Source organism: Calonectris borealis, chromosome 5 (assembly GCF_964195595.1).
Source record: "Calonectris borealis chromosome 5, bCalBor7.hap1.2, whole genome shotgun sequence".
In the NCBI taxonomy this organism is placed as follows: Eukaryota; Metazoa; Chordata; class Aves; order Procellariiformes; family Procellariidae; genus Calonectris; species Calonectris borealis.
The window spans coordinates 50,549,240-50,573,940 of NC_134316.1; the positions used below are offsets into that span (position 1 = coordinate 50,549,240).

The 24,701-nt window shown below is 40.6% G+C and overlaps 1 protein-coding gene across 1 annotated transcript in view; it reads right to left on the bottom strand.

Annotated features, from left to right (window-relative positions):
- Positions 1-253: 253 nt before the first annotated feature.
- Positions 254-24,701, bottom strand: part of LDLRAD3 (low density lipoprotein receptor class A domain containing 3) — a 111,969-nt gene continuing 87,521 nt past the window's right edge. The window contains exons 5-6 of the mRNA XM_075152370.1: positions 3,022-3,367; positions 254-1,360 (exon numbers count right to left, since the gene is read on the bottom strand). Of these exons, the coding sequence (XP_075008471.1) occupies positions 1,099-1,360; positions 3,022-3,367 (608 nt within the window). The 3' untranslated portion in view covers positions 254-1,098. The remainder of the gene's footprint in view (positions 1,361-3,021; positions 3,368-24,701) is intronic.

The window sequence follows — 24,701 nt, forward strand, 5'->3', positions numbered from 1 at the left end:
AATCCATGCAATACACTACTTACATAGATACACATAGTATTAAACACGTGTACGTATACACGCTGTAGACAGTGCCGACAAGCCCAACACCTTTCACTACATGACCTGCTTTCAGTTATTCTACAACTATAACAAACTAGTCATTCAACACTAAAGCTTTCTGTGATAGGTGTTTGCCTCAGGCTGGTTTTGGTGTTCAAGATTTAGCTGAAACAGTTTGGGGTTTTTTTGGTTGAGGTTTTTTTGTTTTGTGTTTGGTTGTGGTTTTTTTTTAAGAAGGAACACATGGAGTAATATTGTTTTGCCACGCTTGAAAAGAAGTCTTGCTCTGGTTTGTTGAGAAGCTGCAGTGCCTCTGTACTCAGCCTTGAAGTCTGACAGATAAGCCAACCTCTGCGGTGTTCCTGAAAACCCATGCAAATTTGGCCTAGATATTACCATCTGGGGAAAAAACCTTGTTTGCTCAGTTAGAGAGTTGTTGCATCCTCACAAGCTTAAACTTTGAAAATTACATTCACAGTGAGAATGTTCCAGGCCATGAAAAGAAGGGACAAGTAGGACATTTTCTGCAATTTGAGCACTGCCAGTGGGCTAGCATTGGGCACCAGACCTCCAAAGCAGAAAGACTGCCTCTCACGTGCTTCAGTGACCACCAGTTGGCACCAGGCAGTAAGAAGAAACAGCTCACATGTCGACAGGAGGGGAAAGCAGTCTGAAAACAAGAGTCCTTCTGGCATAGTTTCTGTGTGCAACATCTGTATATATTTTACATGCACATATATACATTCATATACAGTAAATAGTTCAAGAAATACATCACATCAGTTCTCTGACACGGCACTGATGTTTCTCTTACTAGTCTGAACCGGAACTTGCTCGCAGAAGTATTATGGAGAGCTGACGTGAGTCTAGGTTTAGCTCTCACAGCTCTCTCTTTGATGAGCCCAAAACGCTGAATTCAAATATTAACTTAGTGTGGATTCAAATCAAGTCATCATTCAGGCACATGTCCCTCCGAAACCTACTAGCCACAGCAGATTAACCCATACAGACTTGAAAAAGTAAACGCCTTCCTGCCCATCCCAAATACTGGAGCAGTCACACTTCTCTTTCAGCCATGTGGTTGACCAGAGAATCGCCTTGACCTGCTGTCCTCTCGAGAAGAGTTCTGTGGCCATCCATGCTGTCGGGGATGTCTCTTGTCCAACTGCTGGCTGTCCCCACAGGGCTTCCTGCCATGGGGGTGTCTGTGCTCACCAAGCTTCCCGTCCGAGATCGGTAAGGAGGAAGATCTGGCTGATTAGGGGATTCAGATTCAGAACAATAAGGCGGTGGAGGAAGGTCAAACCAAGGTGGTCTGCTGTGATACACAACAGTAAGAGGTTACTAAAAACAGTGGTACGGAAGAAAGTACGTAGTTTTCCAATTATGAAAAAACAAACAGTGTTTCTCAGCTTTTCCATGATGACACCTTTCAGGAGATCTCAAACAGACCTGCCTACATTATTCAGGTAATTCCAAAACATCCACACCACCACTGGGCACCAAGGTTTCTGATCAAGATGCAACACAGCTAATTACACCCTGCTTAACACTCTACACGCCGATTTTCATGGGTATGCACTTCCACAAATCTCAGCTTACCCTCAAAGACAGCTGCAAGAGGTAAGAATTTTTCCTGTATAACATTTACACAACCTGAGAAAGTGCTTTAAAAGAAATAACGTGAGTAGTGGATTTACACCTACAGATAATGATGTGAACACAAGAAAGCTCTGAGGAAACTTCCATTAAGTGACAGAGATTAATGGCTTACGGTCTACAAATAAATAATGAACTGATTTCTCCACACAACAAATCACTTTTGCTGTCATGATATCACATGCAGAGCAACTGCTAAGTAGGCATAGACAAGATGAGTACTGGATTCAAGAACGCTGTTTTTTGGTTCTGATAGTAAACAAGTAAAGGGACTGAAGGGTTTAGCAGATTGATAACAGGTCCTGGGAGCAATTAGCTCTGAAATTGCTGATGGTTTATCAGCCCAGGTGAGAAGTGATTACAATCTGGACAGCTGTTCATTTAGTTGTCCTTACTAATGAAAAGATATCATTATTATGAATGTCAACATCAAGACAAGGGAGCTGCTGCCAAACGCAGTAGAGAATAGGAATGTAAATGATATCATTCTTAGATCCCAGAATTCGTACTAAAAAATACCGACAGGGTGACAGTGAACAGTCTGGATCATTAAAGTTCATATCGTGCCCTTTTTATGTGCAGAGGATGGCAGTCTAGGAGTTTTGTTTGGAAAGACTTTACAGACAGAGGTTAAAATGAAGGTTAACAATCTACAAATAAAACCAGTGTCATAACTACAAAAACATCATAACCCAAACCACACCCACCCACAAAACTGCAAAGCACTTTCAGCTATTTAAAATGAGAACAGCACTTTCCGTTTCAGAGTCCTGTTCTTTTCTTCTATTGGTAAAGGGAAAGCAGTGCAGAGCAGAGGGACTATACAATTTCTTTATGCAAGAACTGAAGACCTCTTACCTTTATATACTATCACATATGACCAGGGTAATTATTTTTTTTTTTAATAGTAAGACCTACAACCTAGCTGGTTTTTGGCAAAACTCCAAATTCAATTTTCATGTTTTGATTCCAGACTCGTACAGAATCTCACTACTAGACAAGTGATACATTTCTTTGCATTCTCCTGCGATCCTCAAAATCTCTACCACCAATGACACGGGCTAAGAGAGCATGACTTAAGTTTGCCTTAAATCCCTTTAATACCAGTAACAGTAAGGGGATCTGAGGACCATGAATTTTTCGTACGCAGGAGGAGCTCAAATTTGCCCAAATTTGGCCTTATGCATGTGACAGAATTTGAACGCTGTACTTCTGTCAAAAGCAGTAATAAGGATAAATGGGGAGCAGAAGCACAGATTAACTGAGCTGCAACCAGTAGCGTGAAACTTTGGTGAGCACAGATTTAGCTCCTGTACATACCTTTGGTCAAGCACAGCCTCTGAATAGGATGGCGGCGAGTCCAGGTCCACCGGCCTGTGGTAGGCCTGGTTGGACATGTACTGGATCCCATTGTTGACGTTGTAGGTGACGCTGCAGTGGTGCGGGTGATCGAGGACCACCAGCCGGGACAGCAGGACAGGGTGCTGCAGCCGATGCACCGGCAGGGTCATGAGATTGTTGCGTTTCCGTTGGTGGTGCAGGACTAAGGCGAGAAAGGCCACCACGAGTACAAAAATGACAGAGCTTCCGATGATAGCATAGGTAATACTAGGGTAGTAAAGCAGCTGATTTTCTGAGGTCACGTAATCTTGGCCGCTGCCCGCCTCTGCAAGACAAAAGGAAAAGGAAGCCTGAGATTTGTTTCAATATAAAACTGCTCTTAACCTAAGCTGTGTTTTCTGCTAATGCACTGTGCGACAAAAGCAACTTTTCCTTTTTTCTTTGGATTGTGGAAAATTAGCTCGTTAAAAGCATATGCATGCAAATCAGAGACTGGCTGCCTATCACTCAGTCCATCCTCACCCGCAGCAAGTGCCAGCAGATAAACTACTAGGGAGAGACAAACTGGGAAAGAGGAAAATACGCACCGCAGTAGGAAGCACGTGCGCTTCCATGGGAGTATCCCCCCCACCCCTACCTATCAGTCATCACTTTTGGTTTCCGGAGGCGAGACACCCAGTTCCAAAGCACAGTACCTCAGCTGTACCCAGCAAAGCACACTAGAATCAGAGATGTAAAAGGCCTGATCTTTACTTTTCATGGTAACTTGCAGTGCAGTCAAAGTTTACATGGAGTTTATCAAAAAAGGCAGCAACTACATCCTGTGCTGCACAGATCTAACAGTCCAAAATAAGTACGGGAGCAAATATAGATAGCTGCTCCGTAAAGGTGGTTATTTGGATGTTCGTGATCAGAAGACGTCCTGCTGGAAAAAATTCAAAAGAAGAAAGGGTGTTGGAACAGCAAAAAACAGCGATGTAAGCCTGGCAGATGTGATAACAGTAAGAGATGTGAAAGTCTAAAAGCAAAGGCTGCAGTGAAAGAAGTGAATGGTAAAAACAAAACAAAACTCCCAAACCAAACAAAAAACCGGGTTAGGATAGAACAAGATGAGGAAAAGAAAAACATGAGCTGGGCTGAGGCCATGAAAGATCACACAAGTGAGCTTCAGTTTGAGATGGCAATGGTGAAGGGAATGGTTGGAAATGGTACCTGACTGGCAGGGAGCAGGAGCACGACCCTAATCGGGGGTATTAGGGGATTTTGAGAAGAGGTGAGAAGACCAGATCAGAAGAGGTACTTCAGATAGCATATAGTATATGTTTTATTTGCAGGAGGCACTGCGGAATCGGCAAAGTTACCGAGAATTGTAAGAGAAGTTACAGCTGGAGTTGGAGAAGTTACAGTTCACAGTCATGATACAGGAGAAGGAATTCCCGCCCGGGCTCTGGGCCCAGAGAAGCGAAAAGGAATGGAATAATGGAATGACGACTTTGGACATCTGAATGGATCTTGAACTGCATGCAAATCTTATGAGAAAACACAATAAAAAGCCACAAAATGCAAAGGAGGAAAGAGGCTCAGAGAAGCAACATGGCATAAACACACCGACGGGACTCTGCCGCACTCGGGGCCGGTGCCAGCACCACACAACCGTGTTCCCCGACTCCATTTCAGCCCCTGCTCACAAGGTCATGCAGCCTTTGAGTACTGTTTTCTCTTCTGGGGGAAATTTCTATTTCTGTGCAGGCTGTAACTCCTTGTAGCCTCAAAAAGAAAAATACTACTCTGACACAAGACATTCATCTACCTCAAGAAAAACGAGAGGCTGAGTAAAAAACAAACAAAACAAACCCAACCCTTTGACCCTCAAAATCCAGACAATTACGAGAGGACTATCCATCCAAATTCTTCATTTCCTACTGCAGAAGGCTGGGACAGTAAATCTTAACACACGATTTTCCTTTCTTTCGCCTATCAACTAAAACCGCTTTTTGGTCACTCAGAATTGCAACTGAGCCCCTTACAAATTTCTCTAGCAACAAAATAATGAAATATATACCATGTCCGGCATAATAAAGGAGCTTTCCTCAAGTACCCGTTGTTCTGCAGCAAGATGCTTTGGGTATTTCTCTCAATATTTGATTTTGGTAGTTCACTTCCAAACACCAAACCACATTTTCCAGCATCACTAAAAATAACTTAGGTAACATTAGTTAGGTAAGATAATACAACACAAAATGGCTAATCCTTTAAACATCTCCATTTTAAATCATAGATATTTTAGTAAGAAGGGATGAGATGGGAAAGAAAGACTCTACCAGAACTAACAGAACCTGATTATTGGTCCTGCTTCTGACTACAAAAACTACCACTCTTAAATAGATCTGTTTTACTGATGATGCCACTACAACCGCAGACCAGAGGTTTGCAGGCCAGCTGCAAGCCACGCAGTTTTCTTGATACCTCGTGTCACACCTCAGCAAGGATCCTCATTAAATTTATTTCCCCATGCAATTGTGCTGAAGAGAATGCAGAAGTCATCGTTACCAGTCAACACTAGGTCTCTGGCTCACTCAGCAAAGTGAACAACGTCTGCATGAAGAATGTAAATCAAAGCAGAAGGGAGGAAAGGAATTTACATGCATTAGTAATTTTAATTACAACTCACCACATACTGCTGCGGCTTCTTTAACACACTCCCTAAATTCACCAGCTGAGAAATGAATTCATGTCACATATCACGGACAAGGGCCAGCATAGGGAGTATGGTGACAAGCAGATCATTTTTATGCAAACACCGACAAGTTTATTTGCAAGGAATGATCCATGGATGAATACCGCTACCTGCAATTCTTCAGTGCAAGGAAGGTAAATATATTATGACAACCCAGTAAAATACCACAAGACTTTCATTCAGCTTGGCTCACTGGTCACAGCGCATTGGCATGAGATTGAGAACAGGATGCCTTTGCAGACCTGATGAGACCTAATTAGTTACCATGGGATCATTCTGCAGCAGCACAGTCCCTTCTCTTTATAATCTCCATCTTATTAAAAGGGAAGAAAAGTGAGAGAAGTGAATTAAACGTCAACTTCTTCTCAAAACTTTTAAGGTTATCCATCGGTTTAAGATAGCACCTTCTAGGTCCTGCACAAAAAGCCTCCATAAATCCAAACAGATTAACCAGATGGCTGAAGAAAAAATATTTTGTCAAAAGTCAGATGGGATCTGATGACCAGCTTTAGGACAGTCCAAAACAAAACATCTATTTTATCTGGTTTTATGATCCTTTTCATACAACAACCACCCACATATCTTGCAGAGATTTTGGGTAAATTTGCTGTTAACATGCTGTTTTGGAGCTTTGGGATTTCTGTGGCTACTGAAACATCATTTGTTTACCAGTAACTCTCTATTCCTTTTCAGGTTTTTAGATCTGTTGCTTATATTCCCATTTAGTTCACTGTATCTGTGAGAAGAAGAGCAATCTAAGGGCACGTCTACACTAGGGACTACAGGTCTGCGTAAAGATCTCTGAACCAAAAGTACAACCGTGAAGGTGCTGTTTTGAATAGCACTACCTGGTGCAGCCTTTGAACCGGCCAACACAGCAACATTGCTTCTGGGAGCTGAATTAGCATCTCCATCAGTTCAGCTAGTTCTAGCCTGTGTGCCTCTAACTTGGAGCTGCACTGAGGAGTACAGATAGATCCTGCGAAGAGGAAAGAACCTGGTTTATCCCTCAAGCGCTCTTTCTTGTGCCCTGGGCAGTGCTGAGTGCTTTGCATGGAGACACTCGCTCTCCCCACGCAAAGAATCCAGCTCCCTAAACATGCACAGTCTTTATACCTTTACAGGAACATAGAGCGCACCATAGCTCTGAGATGGAGTTCTGCCTCGGAAGATTCAGCTACCATCGAAACAAAGTCGTCTTCTGCCACCATAACAACCTTATTCTTGCCTTATAGGTGGGTTTTCTGGGCCAAGACGACACAATCTTAAGGCCCCTTAGCAAAACACGCTCACAAGTGAAGTCCAGTGGTATTTCGCTTCTGCTGTGGTGTAGTTTAAACCAAGAAAGACCAACCTGATCTAACCTCCCTTTTCTAGCAAAGTCAGTAAATCCAAACCTGCAAAAGATGGAAGGAGAGGGCACTTCCCATTCAAGGAAAAGAAATGAACTGCCCTTAATGGTCTTCCAAAATAATGCTCCGGCAAGAAAACTGCTCTATAGCACAGCTAAAACAAAAGTAGCAGAACTATAAGACAGCTTTGCATACAAGAGACTTTTACATCAAGTTTTTTCTTCGTCTTACTATATAACTGATCATGTTGAAAGGAGTAACTTCTTGGCAATTCCTTGGTAACATTATGGGATTTTGTAGAGCCAGGTGAGTCTACTGAGGTGTGGAAGGGCTGAGACTGCCCGATGAACCTCTATCCATTTTGTGCACGTTGTAATAGGGAGAAGGTGAGATGTAAGAACACCTGAAAAATCTTAGCTGGACATGCACAACTACTTTAGAAAGAAAAAGCCATGACTCTTTAGTTCTGCTCTAGTAACTTTCAGCAAATGTTTACACATCACAGAAGTCATTGAACTGAGTTTCTTGATAATTCACTCATCTCCCAAAAGAAGCAGGTATTATCCAGGCAGGTTTAAAAAGTTCTGTCTGCTCTGCTATTAAATGCAAATTCACAAAACAGGTGAGTGGGCAAGCTAATTTATCTTAAATTCGTGGAGTATTTATTCTTTTGTGCTCCCCCCGCCCCCCTTAAGAAGATCTATGTTTTCTAATCACGCCACATATAAACAGTTTATCAATGCCACTTACGCTTATTAAATGTTATTATCTGGGAAATGCTGAATTCGCAGATTAGAGATTTTTGGAGTGTAAAAAGCTTTGTGAATAATTTAGGAAAAGACTGATAAAGGAAACATAATGGGTTGAGCTCAGGGGGCTGTCTTATTGACTGTGAACAAATTTGCTGTCTCAGTTTTTAAAAAGATCTGAGAGTAACTGCATTAAGTCTGCCAGACACAGGGATGAGGGGCTATTATTTTATCTTTCGCAATCCTCTGCTCAAGCCTGGCTTTTCACAGTTCATCAGAGAAAAAGCTTTTGAAATACATAATCTAAGCAGACATCTGTAGCCTTAATGAGCACGAGTCACGGTCCATCTCCAACAAAGACGCTACTGTAACAACACATTTAAATTCCAACTGGTTAAAGAGCAGAGCTGCAGCGTGGAAGGTTAAAGACGACAAAAATCAAATACAGACAGGCAGAGCCTCTGCACATTATTTACTTTTTGTGCTAGGAGTTCCTAGGGCATCCAGCTAAGTCTCCAAAAGCTCTTAAATTTCTCATCCTTGATGATTTTATGTCCCACTAAAACAAGTCTTATGTAGATTTTGTGCACTAGACTTTTAGAATATTCTTTATCCTAATGATGTCTTTCTAATCCAGTTATCTTTTTTCCCTACTGCTACAAACAAGACCTAGCCCAGACAGCACAGCACCCTGACTTCATGCAGTTTCATCCTCAGTTACCATTTGTTCCCCTCCCCAAGCAGCTTCATATTTCCCTTAGACACCCAAGACATTGTATTCAACTGCATTCAAAGTGTGTTTCTGCCCTGCTTTGGCTTTCTGTTTTAGGTACAGAAGAGAGATTTGTTAATAGAGGTGTTACACATACTAAACAAACCTTATCTATGGGAATCGGCCAAAGTAATTACATCTTTGCTTACCAGGTATTTGGTAAATGGATACGATTTCTGGGAAAGAAGCAGGATGAAACCCCAAGCTCCTTCTAGGTAGGTCTACAACAGCAATGGCTTCACATCCAGACAATACTGATCTGCACAGATGTCCTGGCTTGAAATGGCACCAGGTTATTCTGTGTTTCACCCTGTGCTAATCACAAGTGTCCCTAATACCCATGGGCCAGAACCAGAGCGGCCAGCACAGCCCTCGAGCTAAGAAATTGGAGCAGAGGGCGGCTCTGTTCCCAGCTCTTGAAGTTGCCCATCAGGTCATTTTCTCCACCTCTGCCTCGCTCCCTGCCCTGCTATCCCCACCTGAAAACTGGATAACGGTGTTCTTGGGCTCTCGGGACATTCTCCCAAGCTCTTCTGTACTGGCAAGGACTAAATTTTCCTCAAAAGCATTAAGTGTTTCAAATATTAATCAGAAGTCTAAATACCAGTGGGTGCTCTGTCTTGCCTATTCTTTCAGATGACTGAAAAGACTTTCGTGACTTTGCCTGCATAAACAGAGTAGGACATCTCGATATGGAGAACTTGTTATCCATCCATCCATATAATTTTTTTTAATCATTATTGGTATTAGTGTAGCACCTTGGAGCTCTAGTAATGAAATAGGATTTCTCTGTATAATGTACCATACAGGCTCTGAGCAAGACGATGGCCATTGTTCCAAAGGATTTAAAGCTAAGCATAAGACTTGGAACTATACATAGTTGTAAGTCTATACAACTAACCAGCAAGACACAGATAAACCTCAAGACAGTATTAGTCAGCAGAATTAGCAGCAGTCTCAGCCCATCTCATTCAGTGCATCAGAATGAGTCCGTTACCCACGCCCCCCTCCCCAGACCTGAACCCCTCCCAGCCTGCCCACGCGTTACAAGAGCAGAGCTTTCAGTCTTTGCAGCTGCTGAGGGAGCAGCTGAGTCATCAGAGTGAAGATCAAGAGCCTCGCCTCTCACGTGCCCTCCTTTCTATCTTCCGCAGGGTAGGATAATTATTCCACGCACTTCACACACCGCAGTTTAAACGTTAAAAAAAAAAAAAAGAAAAAGAAAAAGAAAAAAGGAAAGCAGCAAACTGAGCAAATAAGTAGAGAACTACGAAATACTTAGCAGTAGCCATGGCAACTAAAGTTCTAAAATTAACTTGGCAGCAATGTAAAAACCTGCAAAGCTAAAATCTGCCATCAAGCATGGAAACAAAAGGCCCAGGCTTGGCAGCTGGATGGAGGCCAAGGAGGAAATTAAAGTGTTACTCAAATGCAATTCAGGATCACTCCGACACTGATCTAAGCAGCACTTCCTGGACACGTGATAGCCTAAAAGGCTGGTGGTGTAATTTGATTAATTCACAGCCAGTACAGAAGCTGTGCCCAAAAGCAGGGGCAGAACATAAAAAGGATGAACTTCCTTCTAATAAAGTCCTCTTCTCTAAATAGAGGGGTTCAGTTACTTCTGTTTGTCTCCTCTTTCTCCTTTGAAAATGGAGGGTCACCACCACGGAGACTGCCAAGAAATTAGTTACTATACACTTCTCATAACATTTTATGATAGGAAGACGCCACTCAGCAATAGCCTGATGCACTGAAAGCTCTAGGGGCTTCCACTGCTACTGTCCTCCTCCCAGTCACTAAATTAAACCTGTTCTGCAGAATGAAAATCTCAAATAGCAGCACCCCTAAAAGGCTCATTGGTGGACCAAGCTTATAACATAAAGCAAGAACATGCTTCAAAGAAAGAAAAACTGTTATTGTCTTCATAGCATAAACATGCCCTTGGTGCTCTTGCCAGGACCTGTGACGACGAGCAGCATCCCAGGCTCCAGCTGGAGATAACAACCATTGATCTTGTACCACAGCCTGCTTCTTCCCCCTAATCTCCCAAGACTCACCTTGTTCAAGTCACAAACAGTATTCCCCAACTGCAGGAGAAGTCCAGATTTTGGGTCTCTGGTTGCTGTGCAATCCATTGCATACAATTAATGAGTAGTATTGTATAGTCTTGAAAGTTAAAACAAAAGAATGTTTTAATGGAAAAGTGAATAGAACTGTGAAATTCAACCAGCAAGACCCAAGTGGACTCACAGTTAGTTTCCAACATCAGCTTTATCTTCATTTCTTTAACTAATGGCATAACAAGTATATTGCCTACCAAATACCCTTGGGAACACCGGCAAATTTATGTGCAAGTGCACCGTCCTGTCTTCTGCAAAGGTTAATTGGAATAACAGAGCTCTGATGTAGGTAAGAGCCTGGATGTTGTATCAGCTCCCTGCCAGCGCAGAAGCATGCTCTACCTTGATTAATTTTGAAAGGTCTTAAGCAGTTTCAAGTCAAAAGTATGAAGGAAAATAGGCCATGGGTGGCTTTGTCTTTCCTATTCCAGTCTGACCCTGAGAGTTTAGAATTCAAGTTTCCATGACATGCTCTGCTAACATTCCTTGGAATCATTTGAATATGTAGGAGGAAAAAAAAACCAACTCAAAAAAAAAGTAAACTAATTAAAATGAAAATCAGTGGATGAAATGCTTGTGTTTTTATCATCTATCAACCCTGAATCTAAATTACACCATGTTGCAAAACTGTTACCAATTTATCTTGGGTGATCTACATGCCTGCAAAAACGCACGTTATTTCAACAGAACATCTGGAAAAAGCTGAACGTGGGATGCTGTGCAGGACAGACAGATGAATCGCATTTTTACAGCGTTTATTCTGGAGGTTGGTAAGAAGAGACACATACTGTTCAGCTAGAATGTGCACATTAACTTTTTTCTAGATGCCACATTAGTGGTACGGACAGCTGGTGCATGAGAAGGATAATAAGGCTTGAAGAGATGCGGTGCAGGGTTTACGGAGCCTGCAGTCAGCTATACTTGGCAAGAAATACTGCTTAAGTGTGATTTAGATACACTGTAAAGTAAGTTTTTAACCAGCTTTTAAATTTAGTCTAATCATTCAAGGACTGTATTTTAATGGCTCTGCCTTCTGAAAAAGCGTCAGTACAAAGTCCATGCCCTGTCTTATATATTACTATTATCAATCCTATTTTTTTCTAGAATTGTGAAGAGGAGGAGATGATGATGTCAGATACACAGTCCACATAGCATCACTCGTTCAAGATAGTGTACCAACGATTTAGAAACCATTAGCAGGTTGTGATCTTAAGTAAAAAAAAAAAGAAGCAAACCAGAAAGCAGCGACAGACAAGACCTGCTAGGTCACCTAATCCCTTTCCTAGGGTGACATTTCACATCATCCATTCATACCTACCCAACACCCCTTCACTAACTGCTTCTAGGAGGCAACAGAGGAAACGGGCGGCAAATCCATCCCAGCAAGAGCCCTGCAGGCTGCCCCGCCTGCCTCTAGGAAGCAAAGACAGACTGGAGAGCAAAGCAAGACCACGACAACTGAGATGCGCAGTTCGAACCAAGATGGAGCTCAGTGCTTGGTTCCATCAGAGAAAGCACCTGCATTGTGAGATGCTTTGCTTCTTAAAGTTATCCTGACTTTGCATTACAATTGTTTGACATATAAACTAATGTTTCCTTCCAGCTACAAGCTCTGTAAACTCAGTGTAAACAGCAAGAAAGTCTTGCCAAACAGTGGCCTCAGTAGCTTCACTATGTTCAGGTTACACCTTCAGAAAGGTCTGAACAAATATCCTCCTTGGTTGTAAATCAAACTCTAAATCTTTCCTTTCATATTATAAAAGAAAGAAATAAAGCATAAACCACGACAGCAAAGATGACAACAATTGGTTGTGGAAGTAGCTGTTGCATACCCTCTTTGGCCTTCCCGATCACAAGACACAGACTATCTAATGCCAGAGAAAGAGAGGGGGAAGAAAAAAGAAAGAAGAAACAACAAGCAAAGGAAAAAAAACCAAGAGAAGCAAGTGAAGCAAAGAGGGGAAAAAAAGGAAAAAAGCTGCATTTGAAAGCTAGTGTACACAAATGGGACAGCAACGAGCATCTGGAAGGCATTAACACCAGGAAGAAGATAAACTAGTGCTTTTTATCCTCTGCTAAAAATCTCACTTGATCAGAAAATATGACACTGAAAATAGGGAGTGGGAGGGAACCATTCAAAGGCTGTGGCTGCCAGTGGGTCATTACAAAATGGAAAGCTTTTCAGGGTGGGTCATTACAAAATGGAAAGCTTTTCAGGATGGGTCATTACAAAATGGAAAGCTTTTCAGGGCGGCCCAAAGGGCTTTGCTCTGAATCTGGTACTATTCGATACCTACCTGAATGACAAAGTAGAGAGAATATGCTTTTTCAGGTTGCTGTTAGGCAACACAAGCACCCTGCTAGACAAGATTAAAATTCAAAATGATCAGAAAATAGCAGAGATGGTCAGGATCACATGCAGTCAGATGTCAGCAGAGAACAGGGTGTTAACTGGCAGCGAAAAATGCAGCCCCAACAGTACCCAGCCCTAGCAAGGGTATTTATCCAGCTCAGGACATCACACTTAAAAAAAAAAAGCAAAGATAAATCAGAGCTTGGTGGAGAACAACATGAATTATCAGATGTCCATAAGACCAAGAAAGGTTGTAAGAATCAGGGTTGTTTAGGCTGAAGAAAACATTGCAAGGAAGCTTCTGATATTTTTAAATACCTAAGTCTGAAATGAAAGAGAATCAAAACAATGCCTGCTCCGACTAACAATATAAACTCAGTGCTTTCAAAAGCTGCAGGAAAGCATCCCAAATTACTAACATGAGAGATCACAGCTTTATTTCACACATCTAACTGATTAGAGCTGCTACCTGTGCCTGTGACTGAATGGTAGTAGCACCAGGTGTCTCCACGCCTTTAGGTTTCCAGTTACCCTGATGGCTCTGGTAGTTTTATCGTAGGGACTATCATCCCTTTATGTCCGCAGGAGAGTTTCCCAAAGTTCTTCTGCAGAATATCAAAAATCCTACAAATTTTAAGTAACTACAAGCCAGGTTGAATCTGAACTACTTACCTCCAAAGGCAAAGCACCTCAACAACTTACCGTCAACTTCCTAAGCCATGTGTGTAGCTGTAGTGTCAGATGCAGCTTGCTAAGTGCTAAGGATAATGAAGCACTGGAATAGATTGCCTGGAGCTCACAACGGTCTAGACACTCTTTGGGGGTACCCTGAGACCTCTGATAGTCCTGAACATATACGCTGGCCTATAGTGGGGAAAAAAAAAACCCACCACCAAAAAACCACCACACAAACCCTCCACCTTTGCCAATCAAATAACCCAAAACCGTCCATAAAACCCAAATTGGGGTTATTTCTCCAAGTGAGCTGACAAACTGCATTAGTTTCACCAAGCCTGTCTTCAGATAAACAGAAAAAAGACTGAAAACACCCTCTAACAACCAGGATGGATCTCCTCTTTTAAAGAATTTTATCTGACTTGCTGCATGATCCCATCCTACTGCCAAATTCAGTAGAAGTTCATACTTCATTGACAAATCTATAAATTGTACAAGCCTTAGAAGCTAACCATGCATTCATAAAGGAAGAAGGAGCTCATCTCCTCCTTTAATGTGTAGAGGAAACTTGGATAGCTTTCCTCTGTGGATGGACTCAGCATAACATTTCAGACAGTAAATCAAGATATTATAGTACCTGGGACTTTATCCAGAACCTTCATTCCTCTTTTTGAAATATGCATTCTAAAAATTTTGGTCTCACTTCAGCAAGTTTTCATATAAATAAATTAAGCAAAAAATATCTTTAATTACAGAAGGAAGAAAATTGCTCCACTTGATGAAATGCTGTTTATTCAGCACTGACAAATGCAGCCTAATGAATGTGAAAGTGCCAGATTTTATTCTTGCTGAAGATGTCTTGCTTTTTGTTTCCACAGAGATTGTGAAAACATTTATTTTCCCTTTGACCCTGGCTGACTGACTGAACTAGTCATACCAAATTGTGCAATTCTTGATATGAAAAGCATGTGTACAATGCAAGAAAGAAAAATGTATTTTAAAATTTTTTAAGAGGCAAGAATCATAATTATTAATCACTATGTCAAGATAATTACTGTATGCAAGGACAAATGAAGAGATTTTTGGTAGCATACTTATAGTTCATATTCTGCATGGAAAGACTGGAGGCAAATAATAATGATTAGTACAGCTAAGCATAGTTTAAAAGGCACTGAATTACCTAATGTGTCACATGAAAATGAACCTTTATTGACAGAATCTTGGTCTAATGCACAGCAGTGGTAAAGAAGGTTAATAGAAAACTGGGTTATCACAAGCAAAGGATATTAAACATATTGTTGCATGATTCTACAAAACCCCAGTGAAACCACATTTGAATGCTAGCATCCTATTTTGGCCAGCTTATTTGAAGACAGACAGAATTAGGTTGGTGAGAAACAAAGATGATGAATGGGGAAACAGGGCTTAAATATCAAGAGAGAAAAAAAGTAGGATTTATTTAGTCTTGAGAAAAGATGATTAAGAGGAGACATGATTGAAGTATCTATAATAGCCATGGGTTATAAAAATTAAGCTTGGTGACTCATTTTTAGATTGTTGGGCAGACCAGAACTAAAGGCGACAAGGGTAAAAGAGAATAGAAGCAGGACAAATTTAATGATACACTTCACAGAAAAAAGAGAAAATACATTAAATGATGTTTCACGACTATATTTAAACAAAAGATGGGTGACCGTATAGAATATGTGCTGGGGAATAACCACATGTGGGAAAAGCTTCTAGGGAGCATCTTTTGTAATAGCGGAGACATTTTTCCATACACACACACACACGCGCATCTGCAGCAATTTTAAAAATCACTCTTAAAACAAAAAAGGTTAATAGTTTACCTCATTTCAAACAGGAAGAAACAAAAACATTTACTACTATTCCTTTATAGTACAGATGCAAATAACTAACTATACTATTTCTTTTATAGTACTCTTCCTGCAAGTATTTACAGACAAGTCACAGAAATGTTACAGTAATCCAACACGATAGGTAAACATATCCCTTACCTAAAAAGCAAGGCTTAAATTAATAAAATGATTCACCTAAAGTTGCAGAGCTAAAAATTGTCAGCCAGGATCAGAAATGGGAGTTCTCGGCTTCCATCAGTCATATCCTGCTCTCTACACACACGCTTTAATGGATTATTTACTTTTTCTTTACTATCATAAAGGAGATAGCTTTATTGCTTTACTCTTAAGGTGCATTTAATTATCCTTGAGCAACTCGGTACTGTCCTCCTCTGTGGTATTTTAACAAGCCATCTACAGTGTCCATACATTCAAGATGGAGATTGATTTAACATGCCTACATATCAGCTTAAAAACTTGACCAAACACAAATTAGGAAAGAAAATTAAAAAAAAGAACAAAATCACACTGGATTCTAGACTAAGTGGAACATACCAAATATCTAGAAAATATTGAATAAAACCCCCAAACAAATCACATACACACACTCGCTCCTCATGACTCCTTGTTCCTTTTACAAACCATTTTTCTTTACTTTTCAGCTAATTTCTGTTTCTAAGATAAGGACCCCACAAAAAAGACCTCTGGAAGCTAAGGGCCTGACTCTGATCTTAACATCACTGTGTACAGCAGTCACTCTTGCCTCGTGCTATTGAAGCTCAGGATGGTTCCTCCACCTCCACCTGTGCAACTCGGCATCTTTCTCTTTGAACATTTTAAATACACAAACAATAAAAGGTGCATTTTGCTTTCATTGGGCTTTCCACAGAAGTTTCAAGAGCTGGAAAATTGGAATGTAATGGTTACCTATGACTCATGAAGTGACAGATGACCTGGGAGAGCTCTACATAGGAAAAATAGATCCTAAAACGTCATTTTCACACTCTGGGGTGTAACTACCCTGCCTCGGGAGTTTCACAGCAGTTTTGAAGGGATTAAAACAAAGAACAGCCTCCATAACTACGCCAGCTAAAAGTTTAATTAAATACAATTGCTTGCTGTGCTTCCCTTCCCCAAACAGCCTCATGCATATTCATCACTGTAATTACAGCAGTAAAAAACTCCACAACTAATTATGCCACGCTTCTCATCTTCTATATGCCTGGAATTTTTTACATAATTACTACTGAAATTAATTGCAAGTTAGTTAATTTTGCACTTTGTCCTTTCAAGCTTAATTGAAAATTAAAATTTTTCAAACCAAGTCATTCTTGTAAGAATGGTGCTTCTACCTCAGATGGTGCCATACACCAAAATGTTCTTTTAATTGCTTTTAGTAATGTAGCATAGAGTGCTAGTAATGTAGCATAGAGGAGTACTGTAAATTTTATCATTTAAAATAAGAGAATGTTGCCCTAATACGTATTTACTATATATACTTGTTAGTCGTACATTCTTCAAAGAATATTCAACCTGCCCACTGCCACTTGGCATCTCATGCAGTACATTTGCACGTCACCCCCCGAGACACAGGGCTACTCCATCAGTGCCACAGTTAGCTTAGATGGAGCTCAAACCTGGAATTTTCTTTGACTGTGGTTCAAACATTGTGCCTAATACTTCAAGGGTGACTGATGATTTCGGATGTCCAGTTCTACAACGGATTTTGGAAAAAAAGTAACAAACATTTCTTCCCTTGAGAGGTGGGGGAAGAGAAAGAATCAAATAGGAAAGCCAAATTTTGACTTGGGCTAGCAAAATAATTGCCTGAAAAATTTTGCCTTAGCCTAGAAAAGTAATTGCCCAGAAGTACATGCTGTGCATGGCAAATTTTTAAGTCAACAGCTCAAAGTCTTTCAAAGCTAGAAGCAAGCATTTAACAGGGTCTCCTCATTTGCTAGGGTAGTCCGATTGCACGCACCGTGTTTTATTGATTTGGGATGTGCCTTTTACGAAGGATGCTGTACAATGTAAAATCTTGCTGTCTACTAAAAAGCATCTAAATTCCATGCTGTGACAGCAGATGCAAGATGCAGAAGCCCTGGATGGGGGCCCCAGCAATTTCCAGAACGCAACTGGTACTCGAACAGGACCAGTAACATGTCTTGGCAAACCAGAGGACATTTCAGAGGCCCGTACCACATAGCCCCATGTAAATCAACCAACTATTAAGGTTATTTTCATTTAAACCCATGTCCTTAGTACCTTATAATAATGGCAATACTAGCTTTTTGGCCCATTAAAATAATTCATTACTGTTTAAACCAAAACAACAATAAAGTCAATTCATCTGTATTTCAAACACCTTTTCTAGCTTAACTCCACAACTTCAATCTTGCTGGGTTTAATCAAATTTTTTCATCTGTCAAGAAATTTTGCAAATGTCTAATCAGCTAGTAGATTTTCAGAAGGACAAGAGAAGTTTCCAAACAGAACACTTGTTCCTTACTCCTCCTGTCTCTGTAAGCCACTTACCTAACTCAATGGGTAAATTTTCTCTTACGATCTTTCAAGGCTTCACTACAAGAACCAGAGAGAGTGAGCTGCAACAACGCAAGGTGGACAGTTTATAGGCTGACTCCAGAAAGCAAGTTCTTCTCAGAAGTATGGCTTTTACTTAGCAACCGCCCTCTGAGCAAAACATGACTACATAAAGGGAATAAACCAAGTTTATCAATTCTGCAATACCGCAAAAATTCCTGTTGCTCCAACAGGGCAAAAGATCTGTCCAAAATAAATTTGTCAAAGATCCACAGCGCAGGCTATCCTGCCAGGAAGGGAATCGTTACCGCTAACTTTTCTTCCAGTTATCTAGAGTGAAGACTGATGTCCTCAAAAAACAAAAGGCTGAAGAGGAACACCTCAGATACGGTACAACGTCAATAAATGAGAGCTTCCAAAAGATTGGTAAGAGCAACTATGTCTGGAATATGTCCAGAATTTTTCAAAATCTTGTTGCAACAAAAATCAGATACCAGACACTTAATTCCATCACCTGTGTTGGAAACTGCTTATTAGAGCACGTGACGATAGTGCTAAAGGCTTGAGTAACACAAAGCTGCACGACAGCGCACAGGTTAAAGCTGTCTTGGACCCCATCTACAGTAAGAGTCAGAAAGGGACTTCCATCAAGTCAGGAGGAGGTGTACATCATAATCACTGGAGTAGCTATTATAAGGAAGGTGGAAACTTAATAGCCAAGAGGAATTCCTCATTTCAGAACTCCTGAGTGAAGAGCCAATAGTGAGTTCCCAGGGTGGATGGAGAGTAATTAAAAAGGTAATTAAAAAGAAAAAGCATTGAAAGTCAAGAGCCCAAGAATGCCAAAAAAGCACTTTCAGTAAGTGTCGTAAAGACCTATGATTAGTGATCCCTTACCAGTAAAGCAAATGAATACGGTATTTGTTCTGTCTCAGTAGTCTAAGAGCTGTTGAACCTGTGAGCCACGTGTGTATTATTAACTAGGAGGTTCTGAACAAACCAGACTGCTACACTGTCAGAAATGTCACTGATGATTTCTGTTTTACAGATAATTTGCAATTCAATGGGGAAAAATCCCTACTTGTTTACCATGTCCAATTTAAAAAGTGAAGCAAAACATAAATTCAGTTGCATACTTTCATAGACTGACTATAGTTAAATGCTTCTAATCACACAAAATTGCAAAGCTCTTTGCAAACACGTTTAAAATTTTCTTAACCAAAGATTTTTTTTTTTCTTCATTCTGCTAATGGCTAGCAATAGTATTACACAGATATATACACAAAAATACAATGAATGGTTTGGTGTGAAATTCTTCAAGTTTTTATGTACTCTGCATCTTTCATCTGATGGAAGTCTTCTATGCTCTTATTCAAAACTTGGAAAACACCTGCTAGGAACAGGCTAGTGCGTATTACCTAAGGATTTGTCCATGCATACCTACAAATTATACTAAGAAACATTTTTAAAACCTAAAAAGAAAAAAGAAAAAAAGAGAAGAAAAATCAGATTGTCAGTCTTGCAAATGTTGACTGTCCTTTATCTCAACTACCCCACCATAATACTTCTGCTTTATTTAAATATCAAATCAGTCAAGTAGGCATGCAGATTTAATTACTGCTGTGGTTTAAAATGAGCTTGTTTCCCCTTGAAACCGGTGAAGGTTAGCAGGATGACCTCAGTCTGATGGAAAATCCTCAGTCTGGCAAGCCATTGGACACAGGAATTTGTCCCTTATGGCATTGTTTAAATACCATTCTCAGTAATACAATGCTCACAAAGAAGTACTGGTTTAACAAGTTTAATCCAAACATACCTGAGGTCTATGGTGGACATTTGGTGGAAATAAATGAACTGGACCGTTATAGGGAAATGGCCTATTCAACCTTAACTTTGTCACCTCAGTAAGAGTGGACCTGATGTCAGAAGTCCTAAACATCTTCAGGTTTGACTGATATTTTTCTCCCCTGACTCATTATTCTCACCAACCATTTCGCTTGGCCACCTTGGTACAGGAGCCAGGGGTCAGGTCACTTCAAGCTCTCACAGGGGACAATGGGGAGTGCAGGAAAGGGGCAAGAAAAGAGGAAACCTAGGAAAAAACTTTGAGCCAGAAGTGAGAGTGGAGGTGACTGAGGGACAGACGAGTCTTTTAGGCCACACAGCACCGGTACAAAGCGTTTCCCATCAAACACCAAGAATGAGGATTGTCACCCTGAGCAGAGTCTCTGCAGAGCTTCCTCTTCACATCAAGGGTTTGGAAGAGACCAGGAACACACCCAACAGGATGACGGTAAGAAGTTCTGTTCTCTCCCAGGTATATCCTAAAGGGACTTCTAGGCTAGCTGTCGGCAATCTGAAACCCACCTCACCGATTTGAAGTCCTCTGTGAAGGAAAACCTGTGTACATCTTCATTCTTTTTCTGCACTAAGATTTTGGACCAAGAATCTCAAAAGGCTACGTGTCAGATGGAGACAGTGATTCTGGTTCTGGGCAAAACCCAAGCAATGATGGCAATTACTTGCTTAATGATACCTGAGTAGCTGAACACAGGCCAAAGCTGTTTAGTAGGAAGCAACTGCAGGCATTTGGATTTATTCAAAAAAACACAAGTATTCAGTGAAAAGCAACTGGCAGCTGAGAAGATACTTAGTAATACAGTCCTCTTGCATTTAAAAATTGCAGATGTTCCTGAGTATCTTTATAAACCTACTCTAATACTCTGTCTAGACAAAAAACTCATAGAACATATAACATATGACACTTTCTACATCCTCTATGGGGATTAACCAATAAATCAGGTTTGCAGACTCAGAAAAATTGCATCCTTTTGAAAGTGACTTGCCAAATTTCAGTAAAGGAAGGGTTTTCTGCCCTTGGGAATAAAACCATGATGCTTTAAGGATGAGTAGCAAGAGACCATATCCAGGAAAATAATTAAACCAGTATTGAAGTAATAGAATCTGTAGAGATGAAGGAGAAAACAATGACAAGTTCTGTGCTGCACACCCTCTTTTCAACACCACATCTTACACAAAGACTCCAAACTTGACACTCATTGTACAGAACTATTGTTGTGCATGTCCTTCATTGCATGCTAATTCCATAATAGAACTGCAACATTATGACATTTAACACAAAAGCAGTATTCTTCTATGCTTCTCCTTTGCTAGCTTCTGATAGCAAAGGAAATTGGGGTTGTGGGATCCCACCTCATCAAGGGAGTTCAAATCCATGTTCTTTTATCTCCCCAAAGTTACTGAACCTACCTAGGCTGTAGGTCATGGCCTAGCAATTAGAGAGCTCACCTGGAAAACAGGAGGTGGCAATTCTGATCTCTTGTCCAAGGACTGCTTATGCTTTTCTATACAGTGCAACACACAAATACATGAGCCATACTTAAGGAGGAGAACAGAATATAGAGCTGCCTCCTCCCGTGCCATTTTTGCAGCATCCCTCCTCTTTCTCCCTCTTACCAGCCCAAGGACTCTGAAACTCTCTCCTGCAAAGGAAAAAAACAGAAGGAAAAGAGTGTTTCCACCCAAATAGCCCGAAGCTGTACAGTTAAAGGGCAGCAAGGTGTTCCATACCCTTGGACAAAGATTTAACTAACTACGACAGTGGATGAAACCGAAAAGCAGCTTAACCTGGCTCTTTCTGAGCTAAGTGGATGCAAATGCTACACTTCCGGTGGAACTTCATCGTTTGTGCATGTGAGTCCTCCACCTTGGGAGTCTTTGGAAAACGAACTCCTGCTGAGAGCATCCGAATCAGACACAGGTGTGAAACCAAAGCCAAACTGCTTTGCCCTGCCCAAACGGAAGCAGAGACAGAACCTTCAACTGCATTAACCTAGGTCTATTTTTTTGACCAGCTACTTGCCACACCTCAATGGCACAGATCTTTCAAACATGCATCCTTCTCATTCTGTTGTCTCCACCATTATCATCAGTGTAGTTCTAAATTATGGGGGACAGCCTAGCAACAAACTTTCTGACTTTGTCTTCGGCACAGTTTCTTTGCTGAAACTCTAAATGTAATTATTCATTTGCTTACTAGTTGCTTGCTGTTTTACTGCTAACTGGATATAAAGCATTTTATTTAATGAACTGCACAGCCTCATTTAACGATCCTTTATACTGCACTGCATTTTTAATAATGGGCTGAGTGAAAAAAAAATATTCTGTATAACATCACCCAAGGCCAATACTTTCTTAAATAAGGGAAATTTCCCTTAATCTGAAGCCCAACGGACCAACTTCATCTGTTCTATTTACTTATACGCAGTGAATGCATGCCACAAAGCATAAGCATTTGCCATGGCAATACATTCAGTGCTAGGGCTTCTGATGTGTGACAAACATTTTAAATACTATATGCAAATTCCTTCCTTTCCAGCAGAGGAAAGCTCCTATTCATTCATCCATTGTATACTGTGCATTTTTAACAGTTCAAGGGGTCAATTCAATAAACCCTAACCCAGACTGAATTGTATAGAAATAGTCCGAGGCTCTGACTTTCTCCTGTAACTAATGACACTTTCTCCTAAAACACACAGCACATGTTCCTTACTATTGTTCTTGAGATCTTAGAGTAAACCAGGTACCTTGGAATTCTCCTTTCACCCCTTCCCGCTTCACAGAGAAAGCAATTTGTTTCTTCCTTCTGGATCCAAAGTTTCTCACACTTTAAGTGTAACTCCAACAAACTCCTGATCATTAAAATGTCCTAAAAAGATGCAAGCAAATGCTTTCACCTGCCTAGAAGAATATTCTGACCTAGGTTGAAAAGCAGGAAACAGAAGATACAGACTTAAACTTTTCAAGCCACAACTTGTCCGTGGATGAAGCCTGCTGTTCATTACTGAAAGCATTTTGGCAGGAAGAAAATGTGCCAGGCACCCTATTCTCTACTAACAGATGCACATGTATATAAAAAAGAACATATCTGTCAAGACTGTATTAATTTTCACGTTTGATTGCTCTGGTCAAACAATTAACCTGCTTTGCTGATTAAAAAAAGTAACTTTCTCTCCCTGTTAATACAGACTCTTTTCCATCAACAAAAAAAGTACATTCTTCTGTGGGACACCCAGAGTTGTGTGTCCAGGTTTGTTGTTCTGCCTTGGGGTTATACTGTGCATCTTAAATCATACAGCATTTAAGCTAAAATAATATTAAGTTTATCACCCTGTTGGTTTTTAAAAGCTAATGGTATGTGCTACTTACAGCAAACTGCAAGCCCAGTGGGAGGCATTTTAATTAATACAGTTTGTTCAAAGAAAAACAAATGCAATTCCCCCTCATCTGTCAGCCAGCTGTACTGCAACCTGAATGCAAGAACACCGAACAATAAAGCAAGCCTGTGAGAAAATCAGACAGAATTGGGACTTGACAAAGAACAGTAAGAATATAAGCCAATTGCACCAATATTAGGCAGGAAGATTTGAGTTTTGTAACATCTACTTCATAATAAATACAAATTTTCACCATCTGCTCTGGTTTCAGGTTTATCTTTCCTAGCAGAGATTAACAGACAATTTTGAAATACTGTCCCTGAAGGAGAGCTCTTCAATTGTACCATACAGCGCTCCAGATTATGAGAGCTTGCAAATTCAGGCATGGAGGAAAAGCACGGTAGCAAATGTGGGAAAGAACAAAGAAAAGAGTTTGCACAGCAGAATTGGCTATGGGAATTTCTCCCCAGCCCCTGAAGACATACCCACACCAGTCAGAGGCCTCCAATTAGCCACTAATCTGATATTGATTTTAATCTCATTTACACCAGATTAATTACTACAATACCAGATGACTTACTACCCATTTAAAATGGAGTATGTTATATTGAGATCAGGTCCTTAACATTTTGACAATCCTAATATTGATTCCCCTTGGGCAACTAGTCTTGGAGAATTCATCTTGGTAACATCTACAAAGCAATTCAAACTACTTACGCATTCCTTTTTTTTTTTTTCTTTTTTTCCTTTTTTTTTTTTTTCCTTTTTTTTTTTTTAAAACAACAGCAAAAAAATCTCAAGACTGGTTGACAAGTTCTCACAACAAATACTGTCACACTGATCAGTACCTGGTAACAGTTTCATGCTCCAATATTAGCCCTGAACTTCAAGCACTTGCTGAAGCTTGAAACAACAGAGACGTTTCATTTTTTGCACTGATGCATATGTCAGTTTATTAACACAGCGTGCAGCTGAAATAAGAGAGCCTCCATCTGAATGTGATACCAATCCTGTAGACTATAGGTTAGCTAATAGTTTCCAGTTAGGACATGGGGTGAGAACACATATCCTTTGGCAGAAATCAATCTAGATAATGGAGGGGAAGCAGTCTCTTCCCCTCCTGCTGAAATCAAGCGATCCAAGAGCTATCAACTGAATATTTAAGTTGAGGTATATATATGTATGGCTGAGTTTAACTTAGCATGCCAGTAGCAACGCGTTATTGAGCGGGTCTTCACACACACAAGCCTGCACAGTTCCA